The sequence below is a fragment of the Pan troglodytes genome, chromosome 1 (genome assembly GCF_028858775.2).
Source record: "Pan troglodytes isolate AG18354 chromosome 1, NHGRI_mPanTro3-v2.0_pri, whole genome shotgun sequence".
NCBI classification, from domain to species: Eukaryota; Metazoa; Chordata; class Mammalia; order Primates; family Hominidae; genus Pan; species Pan troglodytes.
Genome location: NC_072398.2, coordinates 210,297,371 through 210,318,287, shown reverse-complemented (window position 1 = coordinate 210,318,287; position 20,917 = coordinate 210,297,371). Strand labels below are relative to the sequence as shown.

General features: G+C 37.3%; 1 protein-coding gene across 50 annotated transcripts in view; it reads right to left on the bottom strand.

Moving 5' to 3' along the window:
* Nucleotides 1-20,917, bottom strand: part of EIF4G3 (eukaryotic translation initiation factor 4 gamma 3) — a 367,607-nt gene that overhangs the window by 74,469 nt on the left and 272,221 nt on the right. For 29 of the 50 annotated variants that reach the window (XM_016955647.4, XM_063785240.1, XM_009450038.5 and 26 more), the window contains 5 exons: nucleotides 17,425-17,671; nucleotides 13,102-13,235; nucleotides 11,231-11,350; nucleotides 10,333-10,443; nucleotides 3,920-4,090 (listed from right to left, as the gene is read on the bottom strand). In XM_016955647.4, coding sequence (XP_016811136.1) covers nucleotides 3,920-4,090; nucleotides 10,333-10,443; nucleotides 11,231-11,350; nucleotides 13,102-13,235; nucleotides 17,425-17,671 — 783 coding nt within the window. The remainder of the gene's footprint in view (nucleotides 1-3,919; nucleotides 4,091-10,332; nucleotides 10,444-11,230; nucleotides 11,351-13,101; nucleotides 13,236-17,424; nucleotides 17,672-20,917) is intronic. The other 21 variants (XM_063785248.1, XM_054663304.2, XM_063785316.1 and 18 more) reach the window with 1 other exon arrangement.

Here is a 20,917-nt window from a genome sequence, read left to right as displayed (position 1 = left end):
GACTGCAGGAGGCCAGGAGTTTGGGCAACACTGCCTCTAAAAAATTTTTAGGCCCAGGAGCAGTGGCTCACGCCTGTAATCCCAGCACTTTGGGAGGCCAAGGAGGGCAGATCACTTGAGGCCAGGAGTTCCAGAGTAGCCTGGTCAACGTGGTGAAACCCCGTCTCTACTAAAAATACAAAAAAATTAGCCGGGCGTGGTGGGGCATGCCTGTAGTCCCAACTACTTGGGAGGCTGAGGCAGGAGAATCGCTTGAACCCAGGAGGCGGAGGTTGCAGTGAGCTGAGATCGCGTCACTGTACTCCAGCCAGGGCGACACAGTGAGACTCTGTCTCAAAAAAAAAAAAAAAAAAAAAATTAACAAATTAGCCAGGTATGGTGGTCCATGCCTATAGTCCCAGCTACTTGGAAGGCTGAGGTGGGAGCCCAGGAGGTTGAAGCTTCAGCGAGCCATCACTGTGCCACTGCACTCCAGCCTGGGCAATAGATTTAAGACCCTCTTTCAAAAAAAAAAAAAGCCTGGGCATGGTAGTTCATACCTGGAATCCCAGCAATTGGGAGGCTAAAGCAGGAGGACCGCTTGAGCCCAGGAGTTCAAGACCAGCCTGGGCAACAGAATGAGACCTGGTCTCTACAAAAAAATCAGCCAGGCATGGTGGCACATGCCTGTAGTCCCAGATACTTGAGATGCTGAGGAGGGAGGATCGCTTGAGCCCAGCAGGCCAAGGCTACAGTGAGCTGTGACAGTGCCACTGCACTTTAACCTTGGTGACAGAGTGAAACCCTGTCTCAAAAAAAAAAAAAAATTTCACTATAACTAAATATCTAGTTGATGTCCAGTAAATTCTGTGTTAGGTACAAATGAAGCACGAAACACAGTTATTGCCTTCTACAGAATCAAAATCTAGTTGCAGGGACAATACATTTAAAAACAAAGTGATAAAGCAAGTACTAGGGTTGATTAGAGACCAGAAAGGGGAATAGTTTAGGTACATGAGGTCAGAGGAACTGGATTAGTCGAGGGATGCCTTTAGAAGGAAATGAGGGCCGGGGGTGGTGGCTCACGCCTGTAATCCCCGCACTTTGGGAGGCCGAGGTGGGCAGATCACGAGTTCAGGAGATAGAGACCATCCTGGCTTACACGGTGAAACCTGGTCTCTACTAAAAATATAAAAAGTTAGCCAGGCATGGTGGACACGCCTGTAATACCAACTACTTGGGAGGTTGAGGCAGAAGAATCACTTGAGCCTGGGAGGCGGAGGCTGCAGTGAGCCAAGATCGCACCACTGCACTCCAGGCTGGGTGACAGAGCGAGAGCGAGAGCGAGACTCCATCTTAAAAGAAAAAAAAAAAAAGAAGGAAATGAGAATTGGGCCAGATAATAAAGGACAGAAAGAGCTAGGTAAAGGGAAGAAAAAAAATAAAGTAGATATTTTATGAAGGAGAAAACACTTTAGGAAGGAATTGTTAATGAGGATTTTCTAGCTTGCTAATTGAGAGAACAAGCTGGAAATATCAGAAGACTAGTTTTCACTGGCTGTGAGTGAAAATGACATATTGAATGCTAGGTTAAAAAGCTCGAATGGAAAGACAAAAATCAGTGTTTCAGGTAGATGACTCAGGCAGCATCAGTAGAAATGTTGTAATAGAGGAGAAAGAAGAAAGAGAATGCAGGGAATCCTAGGGGTAGAAGCCCAGACATGTCCTGAGGCAATGATATCCTAGAAATGCTTCAAGAAGATGAGAATAAGGTCATCAACAGTGGTCGTTCACAATGCTGATTTAATATAGTAGTAGGAACGTAAGGGAAGGCAACAAAGCAAGTCCATATTTAAAAGAAAGTGTCAAGAAAAAAGAAGGTTGTACTGGCTCTGTAAAGGAATTTTAAAAATTCTCCATTAGATTTGTTGTATCTACTTACTAAAGAAAACCTATTAATTAATGCTGCCTCATACCAAGATAATTATTCTGTTTCTGAAATAAGACTTAATAACGGAGAGGACTCTGTTATAAACAGAAGCAGATTACGAGTTATAACAACTGGACTATTTAGTATCTTTCATGACGCTTGACAACTTTTGAAGCTTCAGTTTCCTCATGAAAAAAAGGATAACATCTATTTCCTCATTATAGGTACAGTAAGAATTTAATAAAGTAAGGCATTAATCCAAGTGCCTTAAATACATCTTCACTGTCAATGATGAAGATCCAGTAGGAAGTTTTAACTATCTTTATAAGCCATTTAGGCCCATTATCATTAAGCATTTCTCACGGAGATTGGAGAGAGGGACAAAAAAGGCTTTTTTTTCTTTTTTCCAAAAAAGGTTGAGATATGTTGAAATGGAGAGAATTATCTCAGCAATGTGAAGAAGGATGTCCTTAGGAACCCTGTGGCAAATGTTTGGGGGATAATCACTAAAGAGATAAACAAAAGCAAACCGCCAATTACAGTTTGACAGCATGGCTAGTTGTTGGATTGCCTCATCTTCATCTTTGTTTTGCATTAACTACTCTGTGGGTTCGCTTATTTACTGAACAATTATTTACTGAGAATTTACTCTCTCTAACAGTGGTCCTCAACCTTTTGGCACTAGGAACTGGTTTTGTGGAAGATAATTTTTCCACAGACCAGGGTTGGGGGTGGGGTTGAGCGGGGAAGAGGAAAGTGGTTTTTGGGATAAAATTGTTCCACCTCAGATCATCAGGTATTAGTTAGATTTTCATAAGGAGCGTGTAACCTAGATCGCTTCCATGTACAGTTCACAATAGGGTTCCACTCCTATGAGAATCTGGGGCTGCCACTGATCTGACAGGAGGCGGAGCTCAGGTGGTAATGCTCTTTTGCCACCACTTACCTCCTGCTGTGTGGCCCCGTTCCCAACAGGCCACTGACTGGTACTAGGGGTTGGGGATCCCCTGCTCTCTGAGGTTATGTGATGGTACTGAATCAAAAAGATATCTAAGGCACATCTCTGATCTCAGGGACATCATCGTACTGAGCACTTAACCACGCTCCAGGAACCATGCCAAATGGTTTATATTTATTTCATTTAATCTTAACACTGGCCCTATGAGGCACTCAATGTTTGTAACTTCATTTTATAGTTGAGATTAAGAACCTGCCTAACAGAGTCAGGACTCTGCCTCCAGAGCTGGAACTTTGAACTGCTACACTTAACTGTTCATGGTGAGAGAAAAGATATATAAGGAATCCAGATGCTGAAAAGTTAGTACGTGATCTGTGATGCCTGGCTCTGGTACAAGTGTGAATTTTAAGAGACTCCAGTTTTGGTGCCTAGAAGCAAAAACATCTCAAGTCGCAGAGGTAACCTGGGGATAGGAATTGACATTGTGTATAAAGCAATAGATAAATAAAGGCTTTATATAATCTGATACATAAAAATTAATTTTGTGTCAATAAAATAAATCCATTCAATTTATCCTCATAGTTCTGAGGGCAGGATATGCATAAAAAGATTCAAAGAATTAAATTTTATTCCAAAAGGCTTCAAAACAAGATGAGTTTCTAAATTCTAGCTTATTGGCAATGAAGGCCTGACAAGGAACATAAAGCAATGTAATAATTAGGATAAATAGGATAAAGAGACTCAATGACTGAGAATCTAAAAATGTATTTTAAAGAAAAGCAAATATTAACTTAAGCCTGAATTACATAAGTCTATGACACATGAACCCTCTAGACCTGGTAACTATTCTGAAAAAATACACAGAAAGCAATTTCAAGAGAAAACAGTAGGTTGCCTGGCATCCATAATGGCTTTTAGAATAATTCTTTTAATAGGAAAATGTTATAAAAAGTCTTAAACTGATTATCTCTAGAAACATTAGCAAAGCAAAATAAGTTAAAACAAAATCAATATAATTTCAAAAGAATGTTAGGATATGCTTTTGTTCTCACCTGGGTTTTAATGTTTTCGGGATCATCGGCTTGGCTGTCTCGTTTTTGGCTTGGCTTCCAGGCATTTTCTGCCTTTTTCAGGTGTACATCTTCTTTTACAGAAACTGTGATGATCTTTCTGGGTTCTCTTCTTTGGCCAGGTTGAGATCTTCGTGACCCAACATTCAACAACTAGGACAAGAATATTACAGCTATTCAGAGTACTTACAATTTATTGGCTTTGTTGTGCTGTTCAAGTCAAGTCTGATGACTACGCCAAGCAATGCTAGATGCAAAGATTGGGTACTAGGTACTCAAACTGGAGGTAATCTTTTTTGGGGGTAAAAAAATAACTTCAGAATACCATCAATGTAATGTTCTCCACCACTACAACTTTTGAACAAGAGGCCTTTTTGAACCAGATGTTTGACAAAGCCGTTACTTCTAATTAGAAAGACTAGTCCTAATTTAAGCTTATCTTTTATTAGTTGAATAACTGTGGACTGGTCACTTCAATAATTACAAAAATTCACAGGTAGGTATCATCATAGTTACAAATCTGCTAAAACTGGGTTTCTACAATCCCAGGGTAAAATGCAAATTTAATATCATCACTAAGCCTTACTGTAGATCATAAAAGATTCCACTCATTATGCTGGGTCAGAAATACTAAAATAAGCCCGTTATATATCATCAATGAGAGTCAAACTAAATTATTCCCTGAAAAAAAAGGCTTCCTTTTATTTGTCTGCTCTGTTCCTGCTGGATTCCCACTATACCCTTATGTTAAAACCAATGTATGTTGCCATGTTATACTGCCAGCACACTAAGTAGAGATAACAGAGTAAGTTAAAAGTTGCATTTTGTGTATCAAAATATTCATAATTACTATTTTAAATGCTTGGAAATAATTTTTCAAGGTTAAATATTTGGGTTGATACTAAGCTCTGCTACCTTCAAGCAGACCTGCTGCATGTTGACAACCTTTACTTTTTCTGATATATCATTCTTTTAGTGCTGAGCAAATACTGCCACCAGATTTTTTTTTTTCTTTCTGAGTTGCACTGAAGGGCTAGCCATTAGATTTCAAGAGAGAATAAAAACTTCATACAAAGCACACATAGATGAGAATCATTTCTCACTTAAGGCCCCAGTGCTGCCCTTCTGAATTCATTTAATGCTTCAGAGAAAAAAGTCTAGACTTTAATGTCATTCATTATATAAAAAGACAGTTTCTAGGCAATAACACAGTCTGGGGCCTAAGCTGACAAGCTCAAACACCTTTACACATCAATCATTCTCAGAATTATTCCTTTATGCTTCACCATCTGCCCCAATTAGAAATGGTAGTATCAAGAATGCATCAGGATCAAAAGTTAGGGTTTCTGCAAAATTTCACACCAATCTTGTCAAATGCATCCAGCTAAGGATACAGTACTGATGATACCTCAGATTATTTGATAAACATTAAAAAAAAACCCAAAAAAAACAGGTCAGATAAACCCAGGGGTATGAGACACATGGTATAACTGAAAGGAAATAAAGATCATCAGATTGGAAAAATACCAACAGGGAACAGTTGTTAAACCAGACAGTACTACTATAAGAACATAAATTGTAACTGAAACTTTAATATAGTAGCCCAGAAGAAACAATTCTGATAGAAAAATGTGGTAATCAAGTAATGCCTGATTTTTATAATTCAAGTTATATTCTAGTGTTGACTTATATGGATTAATAACTTATTAAATGGTTGGCTAAACCTCAGGTAAACAATTATATCACAAGATATTTAATTTAATCCATGCATTTGTACATAAACATTGTCGAGAACAAATGTTTCTGGATGCAATGAAAGGAAATTATGTCAAAACCAATTAAGAGCCATAGATGCACATTAGGAGACAAAGTCAGAAAATGCCCATTACCAAAACCTACTGCAAACACCAATGAATAAATATGCCTTGAGATTTGAATCTGGAAAATGGCAATATGATTTATTCCACACCTCTTTACCTGACCCAAGACAAATATGTGTGAGTTTCAAACGAGCAACAGAGAGATGTGAGAAAGTAACAATAATGCTTCAAAGGAAAAAAAACTTTGAAAAGCTAACTGATAAATTGGTAGTCCAGGATAAAATAGTTAAAATTATAACCCACGTGAAAGCACCCAATAAAAAATTTTAAATTATAATTGTATCTCTGGTTATAACTAAGATAAAGACACTGTTCTCAAATATTTATCTAGCTATTACTAGATCTACCATACTTACAATATGTTCTTAATATGTTCAATTAATCAATCTCTAATGTGCCCATATTTACACTCTGAGAATGAATTCACTGTTTGGAATAGCAATGCCTGGAAAACTGTGGTGTAGTGAACTTAGGAGACAAAAGAATCAGAATCTAGAGTCCAAATCTGCTATATATGAGCAAAGTTACTATAGGCAAGTCTCTTAGTTTTGTTAAGTTTTCTCATATATACAATGCCAGCCCTACCTAAAAACATTATTGTGATTATAGGATATAAACCATGTAAAAGGACCCTAAAAACTATATTATCATCAACACCAAAGGATCAAAAGGAACTTTTAAAAAACTGATACATAAATTTAAACATTTCATGTCCCTTTTTGTGTGTGAAAATCTTAATACAGATAATCAAATTTATGGTATCCTTCAGAAGTAGCAACATATGATGAATGATTTATATACTAAACACACAAAAAATCTAGGATCCTGTGCATGGGCTACACAAAAAGAAACGACACCTGGTTTCTTTCTTTGAAAGACAGTACTTTAAGGAACTTTAAGGTATAATGTGCTCAAGGTCCACAATGTCAAAACTAAAAATGTCAAAGTCTGGGGTTGATTAGTGAGCCATTTTCTTTTTTCAGGTGACGTTAAAGTTTGCATTTTTTACCCACTGTCAGTTTTCAAAAATGTATTATGAAATTATACCCCTCTCCGTTTTGCAATTTAATATACATCATTCCTATCTTATTCAGAGACTGTAACCTTAAATTCCACTGCCTACTTGGATAACCAAAGAAGAGAGAATCAATATACGCTTAAATTTTTAAAGAAGGAAGACAACCAAGTGTTCCTTTAAATAAAGACTTTACTCCTAGGATTCTTCTTTGCTGCTAGGATTTTTATGATTGATCAGTTTATCTCAAAAGTTAGTTAAAATAAGTATAAATGGCAAATTACTTATATAGGTCCAATGCTCCTCTTAAGATATATTTTTTGGAGTGCTTTCTGTGATGTCCGCAAAAAGACTACTAACACAACTGATAAGTAATTTTATTTATTTTTTTTATTTTCTGAGACAGAGTCTTGCTCTTTCGCCCAGGATGGAGTGCAGTGGCACGATCTTGGCTCACTACAAGCTCCCGGCTTTACGCCATTCTCCTGCCTCAGCCTTCCGAGTAGCTGGGACTACAGGCGCCCGCCACCACACCCGGCTAATTTTTTGTATTTTTAGTGGAGACGGGGTTTCACCGTGTTAGCCAGGATGGTCTTGATCTCCTGGCCTTGCGATCCACCTGCCTCGGCCTCCCAAAGTGCTGGAATTACAGGCGTGAACCACCACGCCCGGCCCATAATTTTATTTTAAAAATAACTAAAGACATGATATTTCATGGTAATTTCCAATAGATATGCACTTTACTATCCAGTGAAGGACACTTAGGTTTGAAAACTACGTAGCTGCATATGACATTTTAAAATCATTGGCATACATTAAAAATATTTTATAGCAAGTCTGTTGCAGCAAAGTTTTTGTTTTTTTGTTTTTTTTTTTTAGACAGAGTCTTGCTTTGTCACCCAGGCTGGAGTGCAGTGGCGTGATCTTGGCTCACTACAGCCTCCGCCTCCTGGGTTCAAGTGATTCTTGTGCCTCAGTCTTCTGAGTAGCTGGAATTACAGACATGTACCACCACGCCTGGCTAATTTTCGCATTTTTAGTAGACACACGGTTTCGCCATGTTGGCCAGGCTGGGCTCGAACTCCTGGCCTCATGTAATCTGCCCACCTCAGCCTCCCAAAGTGCTGGGATTACAGGCATAAGCTGTAGAAAAGTTTATATTAGAAGTCATGGCTACTTAAGATAATAATGGGGCATACCTCATAGATTTTAATATCATTAAGTGATAATTAATTATAAGATAATTTGGAGAACTGGAAAAAGTTATTTAAAGTATGGAATCAGAAACTGCAAAGAGTAGGGCTGTTGCTTTTTTCCAAACAGCATTATTTCTGTTCTTGTTTTTTTGAGACAGAGCCTCACTCTGTTGCCCAGGCTGGAGTGCAGTGGTGCAATCTTGGCTCACTGCAGCCTCTGTCTCCAACCTCTGCTTCCCAGGCTCAGGCAATCCTCCCACCTCAGTCTCTCAAGTAGATGGCACTACAGGTGTGTGCCCTCATGCCCAGCAAATTTTTGTATTTTTTGTAGGGACAGGATTTTACCATGTTGCCCAGGCTGGTCTTGAACTCCGGGACTCTAGCAATCCACCCGCTTTGGCCTCCCAAAGTGCTGGGATTACAGGCATGAGTCACTGTGCCTGGCCATTTTTGTTCCTTTATATGTTGATATTTATGTCCTATGACATTCCCATCTGTATTTACATCAATATACCAAGGTAAGCTGGGCAAATTAAGTGGAGAATGTCTATTATCTAGGAGATAGGCTGGAAGAATAACTTGTGTTAAGGCTTAACATATCAACATTACCCTGAGACATCAAAATTTCTCTTAAAAACTAGCTTTTGACACAGAACAAAGCTGCTTAATAAAAGTAAATTAAATAATTAAAGTTGATCTTTTTGGAGCTACTACAAATTCTAGATAACATCTCACTTCTAGTCACATTACTTTGAGTTTACCAGAATAACTCACTGATCTCACATACGTAGGTATACAGAGGAGTGGTATATGCTGTGATAAAGTTACTTTTAAAAATCATTTTCTATTTTCAATAATTTAAAAGAGACATTGCTTATTCTAAACTCACAATATTTCCTTTTTGTTATAACTAGTTATTAGCAAACAATGACTAGCAAGCTGTTCGTGAAAAGTGACACTGGAAGAGGATTTATACATTTTGTGAGTCACATATCAACAACATTGTGCAATATGATAATAACCACAGATGCTATTATCCACAGAATATTCAAAACAGCATCAACATTATTTCAAATATTTGGCAAAACAAAGATATAAACCAAAACCAAAATGAACAGTAACACAAATAAAAATTTCAACATTAAAAAGGGAAATAATACTGAAAAAAAAGGTATAAAATGGGCCGGGCACGGTGGCTCACGCCTGTCATCCCAGCACTTTGGGAGGCCGAGGCGGGTGGATCACGAGGTCAGGAGATCAAGACCATCCTGGCTAACACGGTGAAACCCCGTCTCTACTAAAAATACAAAAAAAAAAAAAATTAGCCGGGCGTGGTGGCAGGCACCTATAGTCCCAGCTACTCGGGAGGCCAAGGCAGGAGAATGGCGTGAACCTAGGAGGTGGCAGGGCTTGCAGTGAGTGGAGATCACGCCACTGCGCTCCAGCCTGGGCGACAGAGCGAGACTCTGTCTCAAAAAAAAAAAAAAAAAGGTATAAAATGGTTTCTAGAAAGCTGCTTTCTAAGACTTTCTGGTGAGGTAACTCAAGATTTAGAAAAATCTTAATTTAGTATTTCCTGAAAATAGACAAATGTGTGAGAAACAGAGTATCTCACATACACAGGTCTCTAAAATGGTGATGGATTAATGGCTCAATAAACAGTATGCTTCAAATTCAGGTGGTTTTCGGTAGTTTTACAAAGCCTCCAACACACTGTAGGCATTCAAGTATATGCCATCACTGTTTGGTTGCAGGAAAATAATCAAATAATTTAAATATCTACAAAGTGACATTTGTTTTCAGACAATGTAGTCTTATTTCAAAGCAGGTTTCAAAAGTTGCCATTTCAGAAATAAAAAGGTGATGCGGAAACAAAAAGTGTCACCTTACATAAAATGAAGTAACACGGTTATCTGCAAATGTACATCAAACCCCAAGCTCCTCCAAAATGTTAGATTTATTGCTCTCTATGCCATTCTAACTTGGGGAAAAGAGATATTCAACATCATTGGCAACTTTCCCCATGCTTTCTGCAAGTCTACAAAGCATGGAGTAGGCAGAGCCTGCCGAATCCTGCACAGTGCAGTGCCCCAGCATAACTCCACTGGTGATGCCACTTCCACTGCTGAAAGAGCCTGCCACTGGGGGTGTAATGGCAATCTGCAGTTTACCAATACTGCACTCTTTTGTACACGTCATTTGTTAAAATTTTGACTTAACAATCAATAGTAAATAAAAAGAGCGTAACAGAAAATATTATAACACCAGAGACTATTATTACAAAAAACAAAGTGTTCAGCGCACCCCTAGAGGCAGGCTCTTCATGGGTGGGTGTGACATCACCAGTGGAGGGCAAGTTGGGGCTTTGCTCTGTTCCAGAATTGGCAATCCATGCCTGCTCTGCACTTTGCAAATCTGTAGAAACAAAGACAAAGACAGGATCATTAGGGGAATGTCATCAGAGATCTCCAGTATTTCAGGACAGCTCAAAACAAAACAGGAATCTTATCAAGGTTGGCTCGCTCTGTATATATATTTTTTCAGAGACAGGGTCTTGCTTTGTCGCCCAGACTGGAGTGCAGTGGCATGATCATGGCTCACTGAAGCCTGGACCTCCTGTTCTTGTTTTGTCACCCAGACTGGAGTGCAGTGTCATGATCATGGCTCACTGTAGCCTGGACCTCCTGGGGTCAAGTAATTCTCTCACCTCAGTCTCCCGAGTAGCTGGGACTAGGACTATAAGCATGCACCAGCATGCCTGGCCTATTTTTTTCTTTTCTTTTTTTTTTTTTTTGTGGTAGAGACAGGGTCTCTCTTTGTTGTCAGGCTGATCTTGAACTCCTGACCTCAAGTGATCCTCCTGCCTTGACCCCACAAAGTGCTAGCATTACAGACCTGAGTCACCATCCCTGGCCGTGGTTGGCACTATTTTTAAACCTATTTGCCGGTCACCTCAATTGAAAAAATAGGGGAAAAAAAAAAATCAAGACCAAATTAATGCAGACTAGCTTCTGCCAAGTAAAAAGAACTCAAGTGTATTCTTTATCTGCTTTAATATGAGTATGGAAAGGATAGTCTTTGCCTCTTCTTCTTCTTCTTGATTAGAATCAACGAATAAAAGCTGCTGTCTTGCCGTGAGGTAGGATTTCATGGAGTCTGTGCCAGTGTCTAACTAAGTGAGTTGTAGGGAACTTGCACTTACAGGTACGCCTCTTCCACCAGGTGTCTGCCTTCCAAAATCAGCAAAGGCTGGTGTAAAGTCTGGTCCTCGAGGCAAAATTCGAGGATCCAGAGTTCGCATTGGCAATTTGGGTTGGTTGATCTGCACGAAAAAGCAAAAGAAAGCTTAATACATGTTCCAGAGCATTCCCTGCCACAAAAGATAACAAAAATTTTTACTGAAAAGTTACATCAGCTGAAACGGTAAGCATCAGCTTTGGAACCAGCAGAAGTCCAATCTCATCCATGGCAGCTTCTCCTGGGCTACTCTTAGAGCCATTAGGCTAAAACAATGGTTTTCTGATACCCTGGGAATGATTTAGGCCTTAAATTTCCAAGTAGGGGCTATACATAATCAGCAGACTGGCTCACTAGATACTGAGGACCAACTGAATGGCACAAGACAAGATATCTGAGATCCTCAACACTAGGGTCAAATTTTAGAATTAAAAAAAAATATTCACCAGGATATAGAGCACTTGCCTATAGGAATCCTGCTACTGCTCATTTTAATTTTGATGCTGTAGACTTATGGTTAGTAAAGAATGTACTATGAGTGGACAATAAGTCTTAGAGGAGACATGTTTCATAGGTGATGATTCATTTAAAATTTCACTGTCTGCCTTGTTAATCTGAGATATCTGACTTTGAATAAGCATGTAACGTGACCATGGACAACATAAAGTTAAGCAGATCAGTGAGAAATCAACTAATTAGTGGCCAAAGTCATAAACAGATAAGGCAGCAGGACAGGCAGGAATATTTTCTAAGAGGATAATTGAATTTGGTGGATATAACACTTGACTTCTGAGGTACTGAAGTAGCCTCAAATTAGCACCATTAATCAGTCATTCAGTTGTCCTCACATAAGTATCTAGGAGAGAAGACTTAGATACCACCAATAGAAGTAAGAAGACCTGTTGCTATAAGAAAGTAAAATAATATAAATGAGTTCTGGATAAGCAGCTGCTGGACATCTTTACTAACCCATTTATGCCGGAGGCTGCAAATTTTTTTGTGTGAAAAATCAGACCTTGGTTATGACCTTGAGCAGTAGGATATAAATAACTCTCACAAACTTAGCATTCCAATAATGAAACACTAGGCATAAATCGGTTAAGAGGTAGATATGATTCCATAAGATAGTTAATCTCTACTTTTACATTTTTGTTCCTCTACAAAACAAAAATACTTCAAGCTTAATCATCAGCTCTGATTTATCTTTGATTTACATGAAATTACTTTAGTAGATCTGACTTTACTCCTTTTAATTTAGTAAACAAATACTGACTGTACTAATTTGCTGTGTGCACCATAAAGATCAGATGCAAAGAGGAAGGATGCCTATTTGCACAAGATTGGAGAATTCAATCACTGGAGGTATCTATTAGGGAAACTTTGAGATACATATTATTTGAATCATGTTGACTCTCACTTATGTTTGATCTGCCAAATACCTTCCTACATTTCTGACCTGTCCTCAATGCCAACAGAATTCCATAATGAACTTTTAGAACAATGAGGAAAGACCTCCGTATCAATTTAGCCATGTTTCCCCCAACAAACACAAAATTTTTTATTTCACCAAAAAACAGCCATAATAGGCAGATAAATCAATTAATAAACATTAAAAAAAACCACCACTCCAATATGGGCCAAATCCCAAAATGACTGTAACCTATAAGAAACTCAAAATCCAACAGTGTTTAGGGAAACAAATTCTTAAACATTAGATATTTTTACATCATTTGGTCTAACAATTACTAAAAACTGCTCATACTTCACATATTTGCTCTTATAGTTAAAATCAGTTCCCACCAAAAAGAACTAGTTTTCTCTGAGTACGCAGCTTACCTTGTCAAGAACCACATCACTGATAGGAGGCAGGCCCTCTGGTTTTTGTATACAGGCAGGCATGAACTGGAAGTCCAGCAGAAACTCCCTGTCATACTGCTTCTTACCTTCAGTATCAGTAGGCTTCCAGGATTCTAGAAAGAGGAATATAGGCAAACACTGTTTGTAGGGCATTATATACAGTCATGCATTGCATAACGATGTTTCGATCAATAACAAACTGCATATACAACTGCATATACAACATTATAGCCCATAAGGCTATAATGAAGCTGAAAGGTTCCTATTGCCTAATGACACTGTAACTATCCTCATGTGGCAGCACAATGCATTATTCACATGTATGTGTTAATGGTAGTGTAAACAAACCTACTGTGCTGCCAGTCATTTAAAAGTATAGCACATACAATCAAGTATAACACATAATATTTCATAGTAACAAGAAATAACTATGTTACTGGCTTATGTATCTACTATACTATACTTTTAAATCACTAGAGTATATTCCTTCTATTTATTAAAAAAAGTTAACTGTAAAACAGCCTCAGGCAAGTCCTTCAGGAAATATTCCAGAGGAAGGCACTGTTATAATAGGAGATGACAGCTCTATGCATATTATTGCCCCGGAAGACCTTCCAATGAGACAAGATCTGGAAGTAGAAGACAGTGATGTTGATGATCTTGACCGTGTATAGGCCTAGGCTAATATATGTTTGTGTCTTAGTTTTTAAGAAAAATCCTTAACAAGTAAAAAGATAAATAATTTTAAAAATAGAAAAAAGCATATAGAATAAGGATATAAAGAAACAAGGCCAGGGATGGTGGCTCACACCTATAATCCCAGTACTTTGGGAGGCCAAGAGTTTGAGACCAGCCTGGGCGATGTAGTAAGACCTAATCTCTAGAAAAAAAATTTTTTTAAATTAGCTGGGCATGGTGACATGCAACTGTAGTCCCAGCTATCAGGTGGCTGAGGTGGGAAGATCACTTGAGTCCAGGAGGCTGAGGCTGCAGTGAGCTATGATTGCACCACTGCACTCTAGCCTGGGTAACAGAGTGAGAGTCTATCTCAAAAAAAAAAAAAAGAAAAAAAAAAGGAAAAAGAAAAAAGAAATATTTTTGCATAGCTATACAGTGTGTTTTAAGCTAAATATTATTATAAAAGTCAAAAAGTTAAAAAATTAAAAAGTTTATCAAGTAAAAAGATTAAGGTAAGCTAAGATTAATTCATTATTAGAGAAAGTACACATTTTAAAATAAATGTAGTGTGCCCTAATGTTTATAAAATCCACACCAGCATACAGTAATGTCCTAGGCTTTTACATTCACTCACCACTCATCTAGAACAACTTCAAGTCCTGCAGTCTCCATTCATGGTAAGTGCCCTATACAATGTACCATTTTAAATCTTTTATATAGTATTTTTACTATACCTTTTCTATGTTTAGTTATATTTAGATACACAAATACTTACCATTATGTTACAACCGCCTACTATTCAGTATAGCAACATGCTGTACAGGTTTGCAGCCTAAGAGCAGTAGGCTACACTATACAGCCTAGGTGTGTAGTAGGCTAGAACATCTAGGTTTGTGCAAATACTCTTTTGTTTGCACAAGGAAGAAATTGCCTAATGATGCATTTCTCAGAACAAATCACCGTCATTAAATGATGCATGACCTACATTCCCTAAGAGTACAAACCACATTCCAGTATTTATCTCTTCATGAACAAACAAAAAATAGAACGGAACAATGAAATACAGTCAGAAAATATGTAAAGATTTTAAACCATCACTTGTTCTTTCATCCCTTCTAAATACCTTTGAGTAGTAAAATAATCTAAAGCAAGTAGGAATCACTTCACATACACACTAAGTAACCTTTGGCCAGGGACATGTAATAATCCTCATTAAATAAATAACTTAGAAATAAGACTTAAATAACTAAATAACTTAAATAACTAAGAAATAAGGAACCTGATAAAACCCTTGGCTTCATAAAAAAGGCTACTTTGGTTGTTCACTAGGAAATGTTATTTTAGAGGAAAAAGAAAAGCAAAAGGACACAAAACACAGAAACAACTTATTTAAGATAATGAACTGTCTACGCAGTTAGATACTAAGTTTTTTCTCCTGCCTATAATTTCATCTAAAAAAAATCACAGTTTTCTTATTTTAATTAATAAAACTCATCAAAATCAGACTCCAGATTACTTCCTGATAGCAGATTGGATCCTTCTTACATTAGAGATTCCTAATGTGTAGGTTATAGACCCGCTGATGGGTCTTTGAGAATATTCCAAATGTTTTCCACCATATCTTTATTACCCTATTATATTTATTAAAAAGTAGACAGCTTATTGGGATCTAAATTTCAAACTATTTTTTTTCCAATGACTATTGTCTTTTTTCCAATTACTGCTGTTAAATATTACAAGGGCAAAAGGTAGTTGGTCAATTATAGTCAGGGCCTATACTGCAAAACTGATGGATGAAAAGAATTAAAATATAATATAAAATATAAGTAACATAAATTATGCAATATACAAAATATTAAAACATAAAATAAATATAAAAATATAATTTGCATAGTCTAAAAATAGCAATAGTGTTTCCATTTTCTTAAGACACATTGGTGATGGCTACAAGTACTCTGTGACCTGGTACAAGCCTAGATCTTTTTCTTTATTTTTGAACACAGTATACAAGCCTAAGTTGACAAAAGCAATTCAGTACACTGAGTCCTAGGGTTTTTTTAAAAAAAGTTTTACGATAGCATAAATTTACAATTTCATAAAGCCCATTAACAGGATTTTACTGGTAGTGAAAGATCAGTATATCAAAGTGGTAAGGGCTGGGCATGGGAGCACTTTGGGAGGCTGAGGCAGGAGGACTGCTTGAGCACAGGAGTTTGAAAGCAGCCTGGGCAACATAGTGAGACCCTCCCTCTGTAAAAAATAAACAATAAATAAAAAATTTTAAAAATAATATAAAATAAAGTGGTAAGTACTAGTCATTGGTTTTCAAACATCTCTGACTACAACTCACAGTAAGACACAATGACTTCATGACCCGGGACAATTATAAACACATATATAACTACAAAGTTTCTAAAAACAATACTTATTCTTACTTACATGTAATAGACTGACATTTTTTATTATATTATCCTTTTTTAAAATGTTGGTTGTGACCTATTAATTTCACAATCTATTAAATGTATTAAATCCAACAGTTTGAAAAATATTGATCTAGATTACCTTTGAGGTCTGGTATTTTACATTCAAACCCTACCTCCTGCAAAACTTAGTCTAGATTTGGCAGACTAAGGAAAACTTTTCACCTACTCCAAACTTTCTTTCTTTCTTTTTTTGAGATGGAGTTTCGCTCTTGTTGCCCAGGCTGGAATGCAATGGTACAAACTTGGCTCACTGCAACCTCTGCCTCCCGGGTTCAAGCGATTCTCCTGCCTCAGCTTCCCAAGTAGCTGAAATTACAGGCATGTGCCACCACGCCCAGCTTATTTTGTATTTTTAGTCAAGATGGGGTTTCTCCATGTTGGTCAGGCTAGTCTCGAACTCCCAACCTCAGGTGATCCGCCCGCCTCGGCCTCCCTAAGTGCTGGGATTACAGGCGTGAGCCACCGCACCCAGCCCAAACTTTCTATCAAAGGAACCATCTTTCCTTACAGATCCATACCAAATTTCTCCATATATCTCAAAGTCAGTCACAGTTTATATAGTATTATGACAGAGGTTTAATGCATTTGATGGTATCTTAAGATAAAAAAATCCTCCAGGGTTTATATTTGTTTACCATATGTTTATCATACATATTCCTTATTTACTTGTTTATCATCCATATTTACCACAGGGAACTTCCCATACTGCAGATACTCAATACATTGTTTCAGAATTCAGTTCCACAGAGTGATTTCTGTCAACAGAGATCAAGTCTTATGAAAGATGACTAATGCCATCTCGAGGAATGTGGTAATATCTCTATATCCCTTTCAATTAAAACGAATGCAATAATTTTTAAAATCAAACTGCACCCACTAGCATGGCACTGTCTGATTCCCTCTGCCAGATGCTCTTCCAATGCCAGTAAAAGGGGAATACCAGTGTCGGGTATCATTTCCAGCAATACAGAACTCTCTGGATTTGCTAGTCACTAACTTGGGCTTGCTGATCTGTCCTGTAAATATTATATTGTGATAAACCTCTTTCTTCCATCCAGTATCTCTCTAAAAAGAGGCAACATTTCTCTAAGGTTGCAGTAGAGGGATAAAGAGGTACATAGGAAGGCAGGTATAAACTTACCTGGTTTAAATGGAAATGTAACCCCATCACCAGAACTATCTGTGGAGCCTGAATTAGCATCTATTCCTTCACCCTCAGAAACACTCTCAGCACCATTACGTACTGGCTCAGCTTCTTCTCCATTTTCTTCCACAGCTTTCACTTTTTTTAGGTCAGAGGGGTCTCTTTCAGGATGAAACCCCTGGCTCATTTTATCTTGTTCAGATTCAAGTACTTTGTCAACGGAAAGCTCCTCTTCAGCTTTAGGCTAAATAATAAATGAACAAAGAGGTTACATTTTTTTCCACGGGTGTAAATATACATAAAAACCTACATCTACCCCCTTCAAAAAGCAAAGGAAAACATGTCATTCAAGATAAGAATGTCTGTGTTCAGCATGTGGTATTAGAATGCTGAGTTTAAAAAAAATACTTTTCTCATTTCAGCACCTAGGAAAAGGAAGACCATTCAAATGGCTGCTGAAATGCTTTAACATGAGACTAATAATATCCAAATATACCAAAGGTTAGAATGGAAAGAACTGTTAATCCATGGAACTTTATGAACATGAAAGAGTCCTAGTCAGAATCTAAAACAAGCACTACACTACCCTTCCCATTAAAGCTCAACAAATATAAAAAGAAACACTGGAGGGTATTTTTTACACTGTCTTCTGGCTGTGAAATTGACAGTCTGGAGAATAGCTTAAAACATCTAAGTCCTATAAAACTGATCATATCTCATTTTACAAAAAGGCCACTTGCTAGTTAAAATCTATTTTGTTATTCGTTCTTAGACTTCTCTGAGGCTGTGACCATATAGAAAAATCTTGTATATAAAAAAAAAAAAGAGAGAGAGAGAAAAAAAAAGAGAAATCTGGGTTATGGAGTATCACACCTATTTTCAGAAGGCAAAAAAGAATTGAAGTTATTCCCTAGATTATTTTTGACCATCTTAGTGTCAGATATCAAACACAAATGGCTCTGTAAAGGCCTCATGAATCTTCAAAACTCCTTAAGGCAAAGTTCTCTGTGAACTCTTTTCACGATGGGTATGCACTCTGAAAACAATCCTCTGAAACAACTACTCATAGGTGTTCTAATTGATAAATTCACATGAGGAGAAGAGCAAAAAACTGGAGCTGGTTCAGCAGAGGATAGTGTAAAGTAGTGTCATATATAGCAGAAAAAAGTTCACCCCAAATAATCTATGAAATTATGTTTAAAACAATTTTTGAGTGACAAATACTTCTTTGTTAGATAGTATTAAAACAGATATAATACTAGTAAATTTTCTTTTACCATATAACAGATCATGGTTGAAAAGCCAATAAATTGTTTAATGTTATCAACAGAAACAGATGGTTTTTAGACTCTGTTTCTAATAATGGAAATAAAAAGTTCATGCAAATATGCACAAACACCACCCCACACCTATTCCCCCGACTAATTCATGGAAAAAGATAGTATATAAAAACCCTCAAAAGACAGACAGACATAAAATTCTAAAAAAATAAGTTTGGAAACAATTTATTTTATAAAGCATTGCAGAAAGTAGGTATCATTTAAACATTGAAAAAACCAGATCTACCAAATTTGAATCATGAATCAGCAGCCTCATTTTTAAAAATTTTAGACTCTACTATAGTCTAATTATAATAATCTTATAATACCATCTCATAATTAAGTACAGGTCATCAAGAAGACATTTAATAATCTGAGATATCAGTATGTAAATGGTATTTAAACTTATTAAAGAGCAACATAACCAAATTATACAATTATACAGAATTCTTATTTCAGATCTTATAAAATGTGAAACAAGTTTTTTTTAGAGAATACAGTGCATCCTCTTCTCTGTACCTACAATCAACAACAGTCTATCATATATAAACAGAGGCTGTATTACTTAGAAATTTAATTTCTAACTGGAAAAAGAAGTATAAAGAAACTAGTTCTATGAATAACAAACCATAATTCAGAGAACACAGAATCACTGAATTATCTGAGGTGTATTACTATGAGGGGTATTTGAAGAGAATAACAAAAATAGCTTAATTAAATATTTATGGGTTTTTTTTTAAAGCAGGATAAAATCCTAGTCAACTAGTCTGTACAGTTCCTAAATTGTTTATGCAGAAACAGATTTAAGAAAGAGATGACTTCATTGGCTGGACAGCCAAAGGTAAACCTTTTATAGGAACCTGTTAAGAATTCACTTGACAGAACTCTGTGCTTAATGCAATGAGTTTTTTAAAAGAGCTAGAAAATCAGACTGGCAACTATGTATATAATAATTGATGAAATGCTCTAAAATTTTGAAACTTATTTTAAGATACTTTGCCAAGCAATTTTAATATGAAATCATCCTTCATCCTTACTTTTCTAGGCTATAATTTTTTTTTTTTTGAGACGGAGTCTTGCTCTGTCACCCAGGCTGGAGTCAGTGGCGCAATCTTGGCTCACTGCAATCTCCGCCTCCCAGGTTCAAGCGATTCTCCTGCCTCAGCCTCCTGAGTAGCTGGGATTACAGGCGCACACTACTACGCCTGGCTAATTTTTGTATTTTTAGTAGAGACAGGGTTTCACCATGTTGGTCAGGCTGGTCTCAAACTTCTGGCCTCGTGATCTGCCCTTCTTGGCCTCCCAAAGTGCTGTGATTACAGGTGTAAGCCACCGTGCCCAGCCTCTAGACTATAATTTTGATAAATATCTTTAATAATGCAACAACCTAATATGTAACCCAAATAAGCTGATACCAGAAACAAATTATTTTAAAAGCTGACAAAATAAATCTAAGAAAGGGGGAGCCTGATTAGTGGAAATGAAGACAATGGCATCCAGTATTTACTACGCTACGCCAACGAAAGCTCAGTTTTAGGAAAGACAGAAAAAAGGATTTCTGAAAGAAGTCACTGTGTAAAAAGCAAATATTTTTTGTCTTGCTTTAGTTTTTAAAAATTTTTTAGGTTATTTTATTTTTTTGAGACAGAGTCTCGTTCTGTTGTCCAGGCTGGAGTGCACTGGCACAATCTTGGCTCATTGCAACCTCCGCCTTCTGGGTTCAAGTGATTCTCCTGTCTCAGCTTCCTGAGTAGCTGGGATTATAGGCGCGCGCCACCACGGCCAGCTAATTTTTGTATTTTTAACAGAGATGGGGTTTCGTCATGTTGGCCAGGCTGGTCTCGAAATCCTGGCCTCAAGTGATCCTCCTGCCTCAGCCTACCAAAGTGCTAGAATTATAGGCATGAGCCACTGCACCCAGCCTTGTCTTAAACTATAAAGTTAAGAAAAAGTGATTGGTTCAAAATAAGTCAAAACAGTTCTTGTGTTTCAAGAGTAACAAGCTAAAGAAGCTTTATAGCAAACTCTGGCCCGAGGGCCAATTCTGGCTCACCGCCTGCTTTTGCACAGCATACAAGGTAAGGATGATATTTATATTTGTAATATCTGAAAAAATCTGGAAAAATATTTCCTGGCATACAAATTCAGATTTCAATGTCCACCAATAAAGT